The sequence below is a fragment of the Sturnira hondurensis genome, unplaced genomic scaffold (assembly GCF_014824575.4).
Source record: "Sturnira hondurensis isolate 20B ecotype Veracruz unplaced genomic scaffold, ASM1482457v3 Scaffold0022566, whole genome shotgun sequence".
Taxonomy (NCBI): domain Eukaryota; kingdom Metazoa; phylum Chordata; class Mammalia; order Chiroptera; family Phyllostomidae; genus Sturnira; species Sturnira hondurensis.
Window position 1 is genome coordinate 5,498,848 of NW_028095197.1, and position 11,527 is coordinate 5,510,374.

The following is an 11,527-nucleotide window of genomic DNA, read 5'->3' on the forward strand; positions in this document are numbered from 1 at the left end:
AATGCTAATCATGTAATGATGGGGAGGAGAAGATGCAAAGTTTTATATACACTGATTACAGTGTATTTATAGAGGGGAAAATCTGAAAGGAAATGTCCTAAAGTGCACTGCTTAGTGTTGCTCATGAAATTCTTTATTTTCCAGACTTTCTATAATGTGATATAATTTTTATTTACTTATATTTTTAATTCTTACTTGGGATATGTTTATTGATTTGAGACTCATTGACGTGAGAGAGAAACATTGATCTGTTGCCTCCTGCATGCACTGTGACCAGGGATCAGACCCAAAACCTAGGTGTATACCCTGACCAGAAATCGAACCCACAACTCGTTTGGTGTACAGGACAACACTCCAACCAACTGAGCCCCCCAGCCAAGGCATGATACTAATTTTAATATTTATAGGTCTCCTCTCTGTATCTGATGTTTAGGTGACACCTCAGAGAATGTCGTTTCTCATTGACCATTTCCAGTGCTCTCAGTCCCCCAGCCTGCCCTACACTGAAAAATCCAAGGCCCCAGTGTCAGCCTGTGGCTTGCTCAGACTCATGTAGACCTGTCTTGTTTATTTTCTTCTATAAAGACAATACCATATCTTGTCTCACGTTGTTATTCTTTCCTTAATAATCAGAGTGCCAAATCAGGTTTACCGAAATGAGGTCATTAAGTATAAATAACTTAGGACATGCCCTGGCTGGGTGGTTCAGTTGGGCGGAGTGTTGTCCTGTACACCAAAAGGTTATGGGTTCAATTCCCGGCACATACCTTGGTTGTAGTTTAAGGCCCCAGTTGGGGTGCATATGGGAAGCAGCCAATCAATGTTTTTCTCTCTCTCTCTAATCAATAAACATATCCTTGAATGAAGATTTTTAAAAAGAGAACTTAGGACGTGGTGAGCCCTCTGTTATTATAAGAGTTTTCCTTCTCCCCTTTTCCTTTTATTTATATACCTCTCTCTTACTTTCAGGCGGTTAGCAGAGGCCTTTCATATCAGCGATGATTCTGATCCTTTCAATGTACGTTCTTCAGCATCAAAATTCAGTGACAGTTTGAAAGAAGATGCCAGGTATGTAACTTATTACCTAGTTTCCTAGTTGTAGCTTATAAGCATGTTTAGTCTTTTAAGATGTAACTAATACGTACTCTACGATTCACCCAGTCGAAGAGTATGTATCTATTACAAGAAGTCACATGATGTTTAATGAAAAACCCTTCTCTCAGTTTCTCAGAACTATTCCCATGAAGAACTGAACTTGAGGGCCCCTATGGTAGGAGTTTGGGCCTCCCTGGGGCCGGACTAGCCTAGATTCTCTGGCCGAATCCTGCCTCTGTCCACCCAGGTCTCAATCACATGGGTCCTCACTTGGGCAGTAACAGTCCTTATTGTCCACCTGTCTCCTGGCCCCCCAGTGGCTGCTTCTCCTTCCATGTTGTCCTTTCTCATATTTGTTTTCTCTTTCTTTGTTCAGGCATGGTCAGTATTCTGTTCTCTGACAGTTCCTGACCTCTGCAGTTTTCCTGCCCACATCGTCCACTGCCTGCACTTCACGGGCAGGGGGGGTGGGCAGGAGGGATTTGCAAAGAGCAGGAACACATGAAGTTAACTGTAGCGATTTCTCATTTCAGGAAGGACTTAAAGTTTGTCGGTGACGTTGAGAAGGAAATGGAAGCCCTTGTGGAAGCCGTAAACAAGGTTGAAGTCAAAACACCCAATTGGACATGTCTCTAAGGCCAGCTTAATAAAAAATCAGTTCCCAGAACACTGGTGGTATAGAGTAATTGTAGGAAAAAGTTCTTGTTGAGGACCCTTGTATTTCCCCAAAGCCTAGCCTTAATACTATCCACAGAAGCCCTGTCCTGGTTTGGGAAAGCTATCTGTAGTCAAATTACATGGAAGTAAAAATCCTAGCTCAGTGCCTGAGAATGGGCGAAGAACTCGGGTGAGGGGTTTCAATAGTGATAGCAGAAAGAATGTGTGAAATAATTAGGAGACATGCTGGGACCTCGATCTCTGAAGGGCTTTGTGTAACAGGACACACTGCCCTGGGGTAATGTTTAAAAGGTCAGTGACTAGACTTGAAGGGCAGTGGCACAGACTCCTTCAGCGTTCTCAACGAGAGAGTGGGGCCCGTGCCCCGGAGGCAGCGGTGCGGCTGAGGAGTAGCTTTAAACAAAACAAGCCTTGTGGTCAGAAGCAGCCGGCCGCACAGTGGCTCCCCCTTCATTCAGCAGGGACTTGGGTGAGGATGAGCTGCTGCTTCGGCTTCCTAGTGATGAAAGGTTTCCTTCCCACCATCTGTCTTGCCCCTTCCCTTCCTCCCTTTGTTCCCAGCAGGACACTAACCCAAAGGAACAGACAGAATCACTGTTTCTCTCCTAATTAGGAAACCTGAGCAAATGTGTTTTTCTGACTGTGTGTCTGTATTTTGCACATTCATTTTTAGGGCAGAACCTGCTTTTATGGGAAGCGAGGTTTTCTTGTTTTATAAGTCTTAAAATGAGTCATTTCTTGGGACTCTCACTTACAGCCCCCTCAGGAGGAACCACTCACTGTCAGTGTCAGTCGTAGTTCGTTTACCCTTTGTCCCTAACCCTGGCCAGCTGCCTCAGTGTGGCTCACAAGCAGGTGAAGTGCAGCAGCCCCCATTCTCCCAAACCGCTCAGCTTGCTTGCCAGTCAGTGAAGTGCGGTTCACGGGAGGCCTCTAACACTCAGTCACCTCTTCCTGACCCAGGCTTTTGTGGTTGGGGAAAGGGCCTTTGTAAGCATATGCTCTTTTCAAGGTGATTTTATCAATCATTCTCTTTTCCCTTCATACAGGGAAAGAATAGTAAGAAGAGCCACTTCTTCCCTCCCATGAACAGAGACCACCGCCGGATCATCCACGACCTGGCCCAGGTGTATGGCCTGGAGAGCGTGAGCTATGACAGTGAACCGAAGCGCAACGTTGTGGTCACTGCAGTCAGGTGGGTTGATCTCGCCATCGCAGGAGGGACTGCGTGGTGGTGCAGACTGGACCCAGGGAGCAGAATCTGTCAATATTCGCTTTCCCTACTTCCTCTACTAGAAAAATAGTTGGAAAATCAGCTTCTGGGACAGCCATTCTGAGATGATCGGAAGGTCCACACCAGACTGCACAGCCTCTCATCTGCTCAGATTCACATCAGTCATGGGCAGCATTCCTGGGGCTGAGGGAACAGACCCTGAGGGCACGGGTCGGGCGCCTGCCCATTGAGCCTGTCGCTCTTGCCCTTCTGTTCTGGCCTGATGGAAACAAAGAATGCTAAACTGTGACTCAAGGCATCCCCTATAAGCAGTGTTTGCCTTCAGAGGAAACTGGGACGGTAACTTGAGAGACAGGAGGGGCAGGGAGGACCTAGGATCACCATCAGAATCTGAGAGAATAGCGAGAACTCCTCAACGAAGAAAACACGTGTGTGAGAAAAAGCAGGTAATGGTCCCAGCAGAGCTGAGTGACGGGGATGAAGGCTAAACGAAGGGGACTGTGCCCAAGCAGAGACAGGTCATGTCAAGAGAGTGAGTACTCAGTAGCATCATAGTGCTGGAGTCACAAACGGATTTCCAGCTCTCTGCCTGTGTCCACAACAATTCTCTTTTCCGTGTTTCGTGTTCTGACTTTTATCAGGGGGAAGTCCATTTGTCCTCCTACCACGCTGACAGGGGTACTTGAAAAGGAAATGCAGTCACGGCCTCCACCACCTATTCCTCATCACAGACAACCGTCAGACAAGTAAGGATTCTTCAGCTGCTGTCCAAGGGGCCCTGTTTGTTCAGAGCAGCCGGCAGGTCTGAACTGTTAGGCTGCACCAGCCATTGTAGCCTTCTGCAGCCAGCCTTAGGGGACCGTGCTCAAATATATAAGGTTTGACTGGGCGTCAGACACATTTGTCATGCCAGTGGGGTCCCAGTTTGATGCTTGTTATGCCCACTCACTCACTCTCGGGGGAGAGCAGTCCCTGGACGTAGTATCCGTGGTGTAGATGGAGTCCCTGGGGAGTGGGATCAGCTGGTCACACCAACTGATTTAGAAGCCTCTTGTGGTTCACAACAGTTACTCTGGATGAAAGTGGGATTGGAGGGGGATTTGGCAGTGAAGAGGGGGACTTTCATGTTTTGTTGTACTTCCATATGATTTGTACTTCCATATCATTTTCACAACAAACACATGTATTCATGGTTTAAAGAGAAGAGAAACCACATTGGCAGGCAGCAGCACGCCTGCCAGGCGTTTTCTCAGGCAAGGGCAGGGAAGGAGCACCGACCCTCCTTCCCCACCTCTCCCTTGCCAGGAGGGAAGCTGGCTGCCCTGCTGTGACGGAGCAGCACTGCTGAAATCTGCTCTGAAACGGCAGGGCCCCTGCTCCTGTTGTGGCCCTCCATGCAGAAGGCCTGACAGTTCTCCCTACACAAAACCCCTGGGAGGACAGGTAGGGCAGTTTACAGGGTCACCGTGAAGGTCATAGCAATTGGTGTTCCCCTGGGACCAGATAGAGCAGTGCAGTGTTGCCCACTGGACACAGCTCCAGCAGGAGCGTCAAGGCCGTTTAGTCCCCGGGTGTCGACCCCGATCATCCCTGGGAAGCAGGCAGCCTGGACTTCAGTCGGCGCAGGTTGCCTGTCTGCATGGACAGTGGTCTGGGAAATGGGTGGAGTGTCCAGTACCACCCGAACATAACCATGTGTAGTCATCAGCCTGTTTATGCCATGCGGTCTTTTTTCCCCTTTGCTTGCTTTATTTTTGTTTGAAGCTGTATTGTGGAAAGTATTTGGAGTAAAGAAAATAATACTAATATAGTGAACCCCTGTGTGCCCATCACCAAATTTCAGCAGTTCTCAGCTCATGCAGACCCCACTACCTTATCAAAGCTTCATAAATGACAGTCAGCCAATCCTGAACTTTCTAAAGACATGAGTCTGTTTACCACAAAAAGAAAAGATAGATCATTTTTTCTTTGCTTTTCAGGAATCCTGGGAGCAATAACTTACAGAAAATAACCAAGGAGCCTGTAATTGACTACTTTGATGTCCAGGACTGAGAAGCTCAAGATGCATTTAGATGAAAGAATGATTAGCTGTGGTGGAGACTCGTTTGCCAGCAGATAAATCATGCTTGTTCCCAACTTCCTGGTGGACTCACGGCCTCACATGCTTCTTATATCGATGTGTCCAAGGCATGAGTGTGTCAGAAATCCCGTCCTCTAGTCCCTCTCTATACGAAGAGTCTCTGTGCGGCTGGGTGATGACTGCATGGTCACTGGTAACTCAGTCGTGTATTTGCATAGGCTCCTCACGCTCTCCCTGTGATTGCTTGGAGGTGTAGGGGAACATTGGACTTGGTTTGGACAAACCAGAATTTTCTCCTGAAACTGGCTTTATGGCACTTGGTCATAGCGTCAGCTGTCCCAGTTACCCTTCCTCCTGAAAATGCCACATCAGATCCACCTCCCTCTCCTAATCCAGACTGATCACAGTCTTTGGAAAGGCACAAGCAAACCTCTCAGTCTGAAATACCAAATGTCGAATTGGTACACCATATCTGGCATCACACGTGTTGCGTGGAACCCAGCTATCTTACCTGAGTCTTTTGCCAAAACCTCTCATAGACCTGTCTGGCTGAACTACTTTAGTGGTTCTCAGCACCGTTAGTTCTAGACCTAGCAGAGGGTTGGGTGGCTTTACAGAATTCCATTTTCTGGAGTCCACGGAGCACCTGGTGCCACGTCACAGAGCCTGTCAGGTGACAGTCACTTTAGCCATCCGTCATGGTGGGAAAGGACATAGAGCAAGCTCCACATGCCAGGTTTACACTGTGGCCTCTAGGTGTGACCAGTGTAGCCCCAGCACCTTCTCTCTGGTTGAGAAAGAGTCTCAGGTAAACTTACCTTCCCTGTGTTGCTCTCTCCCAGGCCTGCAGCAGTGCTGGGCTTCTGTTTGAATAGTGGACAAAGCATGTGGCCAGCCCAGTGCTTATCTCAGCAACCCACTGGAGGCATTCTTCAGGCTTCTTTAAGGCAGGTGCATCACTGGTTACATTAGTTTGGCCCTCTGCATTGGCACCCCTCCAGCACGGGGGCCAAACTTCCAGCAACTTCCTTCTGCTCCAGAACAAGCCCCAAGCCCCAGAGTAGCAGGAGATTTGAGAAATTACTTCACAAAACCCGCACTTAATTTTCATAGAGTAGGGCCACCCTGTGGTCCTGGCCCAGACAATCCTCCTTGAAAGGCATCGGATACGGCAATGGAATAAACAACCGGAGGGAGCAGATGAACCACAAAGCCACCTTGTCTGGGCCCATTCAGCACAGGGGCTAAGAGGCCCACATGCATCTGTTACTTCCCTCAGTCAGTGGTTCAGTGGGTGGACTGTACACTGAGAACATCTCGGAGTCAGCAGGAGGCAGGAAACCTGACTCGAGGTTCCAGCTCTGCCACTTGGAATGGAGGTTATCAAACTGCCTCCCCAGGGTGGTGGTGAGGATTAAATGAGTAACACGTAGGGGTGCCTGATCTATCATAGGTGTTGAAGTTTGTAAAAATTATACTTGATATCTGGAAAATATGCAAGCATCGTTTTTCTCCATGATACTAGCCAAGTAAAAGGTTAGAATGCTAAGCAGTCCTCTTCAGGTGAAGGCTTGTGTGCCGCCTTAGCACCAGCCTTGTACTGGGGCTGGGCAGTAGGGAGCAGATGTGGCCTGCTTTTTAGTTACTGGTCCAGTAGGGAACTGGTTGGTCCGGCACAAAGAGGTCATTAGTCCTGTTAAAAGCTGAAGAGGTGTACAAGGACCGGGTTAGCTGGTGCTTGGGGAAGGGCAACAGGAGGAAACATTTGAGCTGAGTCTGGAGACAGCAGGCTGCTATTTGGAGGCAAGAGGCATGCCACGTGAAGGTACAGCGTGTGAGACAAGCCTGGGGGTATGGTTTGTGGTGGGTATGAGGAAGGAAGGGGTCTTCAGAGGGAACAGACAGCTAGAAGGACAAGGGATGAAGCTGGAGAGGTAGACAGGTCAGCTTGAGAGCCGCTGAAGGATCTTAAACCGAGAGTGGCTGGCCCGGATGTACGACCTAGAGCAGGAGCCAGCAAACTTTCCTGTAAGGAGCCAGGTAGTATTTCAAGCTTTGTGAATCTGTTGCAGCAACCAACTGCCAGTGTAGTGTGGAAGCAGCCGTAGATAATACACAATTGAGTGAGCATGACTCTGTTCTAATAACAATTTTATAGACGCTGGATTCAGAATTTCATGTAGTTTTTACATCACAAAAAACTTTTTATTTTGCCAAACCTTTTAAAAATGTGAAAACTATTCTTAGCTTGTGGGTTGCACGAAACAGCAGCAGGCTGCGTGTGGCTGTGGACTTAGGTTGCCCGGGAACTGGAGGACTAACAGGTAAGAGGCCTAGCCAAGAACTGGGAGAGACCCAAGGAAGAGGATGAGGGTGGTGGGAGTTGTTACTGCAAAGAGGGAAGAGATTTCAGGAAATCAGGAGGTGGGCTAGGGTGCCAGGGATCAGCAGAGAGCGAGCCACCCCCTCATCATCAAGGGGACCTCAGACCCCCCTCAGCAGAAGGAAGCTGCTTCTCATTCTCCAGTGAGCAGTGGCCCTGAACAAGGCTCTGTGTGAATGTGGACTAAAGGAAAGATACCCCTCCCCCTCTACCCCATACATGGAGGGAGCCGTGGGCACCAGGACTCCAGTTTGTTGCCCACCAAGGATCAGGTGGTATCTTCACTCCGCATTCCAGCCCCACACTTTTCAGCAGGAGTTTGTGGGGTCAGAGCTTTCCAGAGACCAAGTTCTCACCTCTGGAATTACCTCTGACAGGGGTGGCTCAACAGTGGTGCCAGCCTGGCCTGCAGAGGAGGGCTGTGTGCGGGACTGAAGATGAAGGTAGCCCTCTAGGTTGCAGGTCTGTGTGAAGTGGCTCTGGGCAGTGTCCTGGACAGGCCTGGGGCATGTGAGGGGGGCGGGGCAGGTGCTCACACAGAAGGCGTTGAGATTTAGGTGTGGGGAGGACCTGCTGCCATGCCACCTCTTCCAACACTGGGCTAGAGCTTCACCTCAGACCTGCCATCTGTCACACCCATCGGGCAAATTCTCCCAAACTTACCACGTGCCCTCAGCACAAATACCTGTCATGGTTGTTCGAGCTCACAGTTCCCAGAAGCATTCCCTAAGCCAATCCAACCCCAGTCTACGAAGGCCCAAACAAGGAACAAGGCTCCATGGAGTCACATTCACGTGTGCCAAGCCGGGACTGGCATCCAGGCCTTGGGTTCCCAATCTAGAGCTGCCCTAGGCCAGGAGAGGCCTGCATCCTCAGGATAAGGTGCACCGTCTTCCCCAAACAATTGCTTGGGTGTCCGTCCGAGGGCCCAGGATGTCCTGACCCCAGGCTTCATGCTGCACACACAGCCTCCTCAGACCTGGGTGCAGAGAACCCAGCTGAACTGCTGGCATACTCCCAATGCTGCCTCAGCTCTTTCTGTGACTGTGCAGTTTGCTTCCGGTGTCTGGCTATTGCTCTCCTGTCTGTTAATGGGTAATAGTGTCTGCTGGTGCGCTGCCCTGAACCATTGAGGGGGTAGCACAGTCAGGCCTCTGGAGCCTGTCCCAGAACTCTCTCAGGGAGGTAGCTCATTTAGGGGAAAGGGACAGCTGTCTTGGAGTTGCTCTGATAGGGGGTGGAGCTTTCAGTCACCACCCCCCTACTCCACCCTCACCCACCCTGAGCTTGCCATGTGGGTGAAGGAGTCAGAAGTCCCCGTGTGCCCACTCTTTCCCAAGTATCTCATCTGACCTCTTAGTGCGTGCCACACACTGTGCTCATCTTTCACTCCTCAGAGCCCCAGGAAGCAGTTATTACCCCCACTTCACTAGTGGGGAAGCTCGTGGTTGGAGGTTAGGTCCCTAATCCAAGATCATTCACTTAACAACTGGGGATCTGATACTCTTACTAGGTCTCACTCAAAACCTGTGTTCCCTCTACTACACGGTCAGAGCAGCAGCAACTCACGGAGCTCACACTGGAGTCCCTGGGATTGCATGGCCCACGAAGTCAAAATAAGTAGGAAAGTTCATGCTCTACCAATTCATAGAACACCAGCAGCCCCCACAGGTGAATGGCCACAAGGGGGCAGTAGGTATCCTGAAACAGGAAGCCTAGGGCTGGGGTTAGGGAGTATATACTTTTAAGAGTGTAAATTTAATTTAAAGAAGTGTTCATGACCATTATCTTTTAAATGTATCTATCACCTTTTCATTTTTTTAAACACTTTCTCTGCTAGTTGATACAGTGTAAGCACAGGGAGGGGAAGCACAAACGCGCAGGTATCTGAAGGAAGAACGTCCAGTCAGGGAACAGCCACGGCAAAGGCTCAATGGAGGAAACGTTCCACACACCTTGAAGGAGAAACAGAGCCATCAGGCCTCAGGAGAAAGACAAAGGGGGAGAGTAGCAGGGGCCTTGAGGCTGCTGGAAGGCTTAAAGGCAGAGGAGTGAATGTTAAGCGATAGCTCATTTTCTGAAAGGATCACTCCAGCAGCTGTAGAGCTGATTCAGAGCAAGGGGAGAGGCTGGGAGGCCAGCCAGAAAACCACTGCTACACTCCAAGACAGAGGCGACAGTGACTCACACCGGAGGGGTGAGAAGTGGTTGGGTTCCAGGTACGTTTTGCAGGTTAACACCTATAGGATTTGCTGACAGCTGCAATGTAGGGTGTGAGAGAGAGAGGAGTCAGGGATGACTACAGAGTTTTTGGCCTGAGCAATGGGAGGATGAATCGGCCATTTGCTGAGACAGGAGTGTGGGAAAAGCAGGCTTGGGGGGGGGGTGTGAAAATCTATCCAGGTGGTTGTACATGGGAGTCCGAAGTCCGGAAACAGAATTGGAATGGAAATCTAGTTTGGGGAGCTGTTGGAATAGAGTGGTGTTTGGCGGCTGGTGAAACCGTATTGGGCTGCAGGTGATGGAAGAGAAAAGGTCCAAGGACTATGTCCTGGGCTCTCTATCATCTGGAGGGCAGGGAGCTGAGCAAAGGCCAGGAGTCTGAGCTTCCCGAGCCAGCGCTGGGGGGCTGAAGCTGCAGGGAGTCTTGTGGGGTGGTCTCTGGGTTTTTCCTCCAGGTGTCCTAGGAGAGTGTAGGCTTCTCTTACCTGCCCTGAGCCATCTGAACGTCCTGAGGCCCCAGAATATTCAGACTCCAGGGCCCGGGGAGATGATGGAACTTGGCTGCCTCTTCCCCTTTAACTATCTCTCAAACATGGGTACTCCATAGGGCTCCATCATCTCTGCCTGAGCCACTTCATCCATCCACAAGCCTTGGAATGCCACCCTGGGCTTGAAAGCTCTCTAGCCCAGGCCCATGTCTTTCCCTGGGCATCCCACAAGTAGTTACGATTCAGCATGTCCAACCTCCAAACTGTTTCCTGGTGGATCCACACCTATCCAGTCTCCCCAGTCCTAGCATTGGGCCCCCCTCAGCTCATTTTCTCTCTAATGCCCCTTAACCTGGGCCCAGAAGCCAGGACACGAATAGGGGAATGTGGGACCAGGGGAGGGCAGAAACATATTTTTGCTGGCCTTGGTAGGGCTGTCCTAGGGATCTGTCGTGGCTCCCATCTGAGGAATCCTCTGTATCAGTCAGCAGGGGTGTGGTTGGGTCCCTGGAGGACTCAAACGTGCAACCCTAGGTTTATTGGCACCGTCTGTGGGCCAGAGTAGGCCTGGCTGTGAGCTGTGAGTCTCCACTCTCAGCCTCTGACCCCACCTCTGAGCCTTCAGCCCCTTCCTTCCTTTTTGCCTCCCTTCCTTCCTGCAATGAGGCCTGCCTCTCCCCCATGGAGACCCCCCTCACCCTCTGCCCCAAGCCTTGGTCTCACCTCTGCCCATGTCTGGTCTCAGTTCGCCCTACCCTTCTACTGCCGACCTCGTCTTCTCCCACTATCCCCTCCCTCCTTCCATTCCAGCAACGGCCCCTCCGTGTTCCCACTCAGGATCCTAGCACTGGCCGCTTCCTCAGCCTGGTGTGCTTTCCCCCCAGGCACCCATATGGCTCACTCCCTCACCCCCTTCAGGTCTTCACTCAAAGTCACCTTCTCAGGGAGGCCTCTGTCTTCACACCCCACACACTTACTATCCCTCTTCCCTGCTCTTCCTCCTTAGCATATACCACTAACCACATGTTTTGCCCAGAATGTCAGCTCCGTGAGAACAAGGCCTTTTGTGTGTCATCTTTGTGCCTGCATCCTTGGCATTGGGAGGGTGTCAGGTGTGTTGTCGGCTTTCAGCCAGTGTCTGTGAAGATAATGGAAGGGGTCTGTGCTCTGCGTGTAGATATGCTCTGTGACCAGGGTCAGGGCTCGTGTAGCCTACAGGGTGTTACGGGTAATGGGCCTAGTGCAGGTCTGTGACAGCGCAGTGGCCTGCAAGCAGGGGTTCTGGGGTGACCCACTGGCTGCCGGGGCACCAAGGCCACCTCTCTGAATATGCTACCTCTCTGCTT

The 11,527-nt window shown here is 50.6% G+C and overlaps 1 protein-coding gene across 1 annotated transcript in view; it reads left to right on the forward strand.

The window, feature by feature from the left end:
• NFX1 (nuclear transcription factor, X-box binding 1) overlaps positions 1-6,292 on the forward strand; it is a 73,826-nt gene extending 67,534 nt beyond the window's left edge. The window contains exons 20-24 of the mRNA XM_037035722.1: positions 970-1,068; positions 1,629-1,695; positions 2,823-2,968; positions 3,649-3,753; positions 4,987-6,292. Of these exons, the coding sequence (XP_036891617.1) occupies positions 970-1,068; positions 1,629-1,695; positions 2,823-2,968; positions 3,649-3,753; positions 4,987-5,059 (490 nt within the window). The 3' untranslated portion in view covers positions 5,060-6,292. The remainder of the gene's footprint in view (positions 1-969; positions 1,069-1,628; positions 1,696-2,822; positions 2,969-3,648; positions 3,754-4,986) is intronic.
• The last annotated feature ends 5,235 nt before the right edge of the window (positions 6,293-11,527 follow it).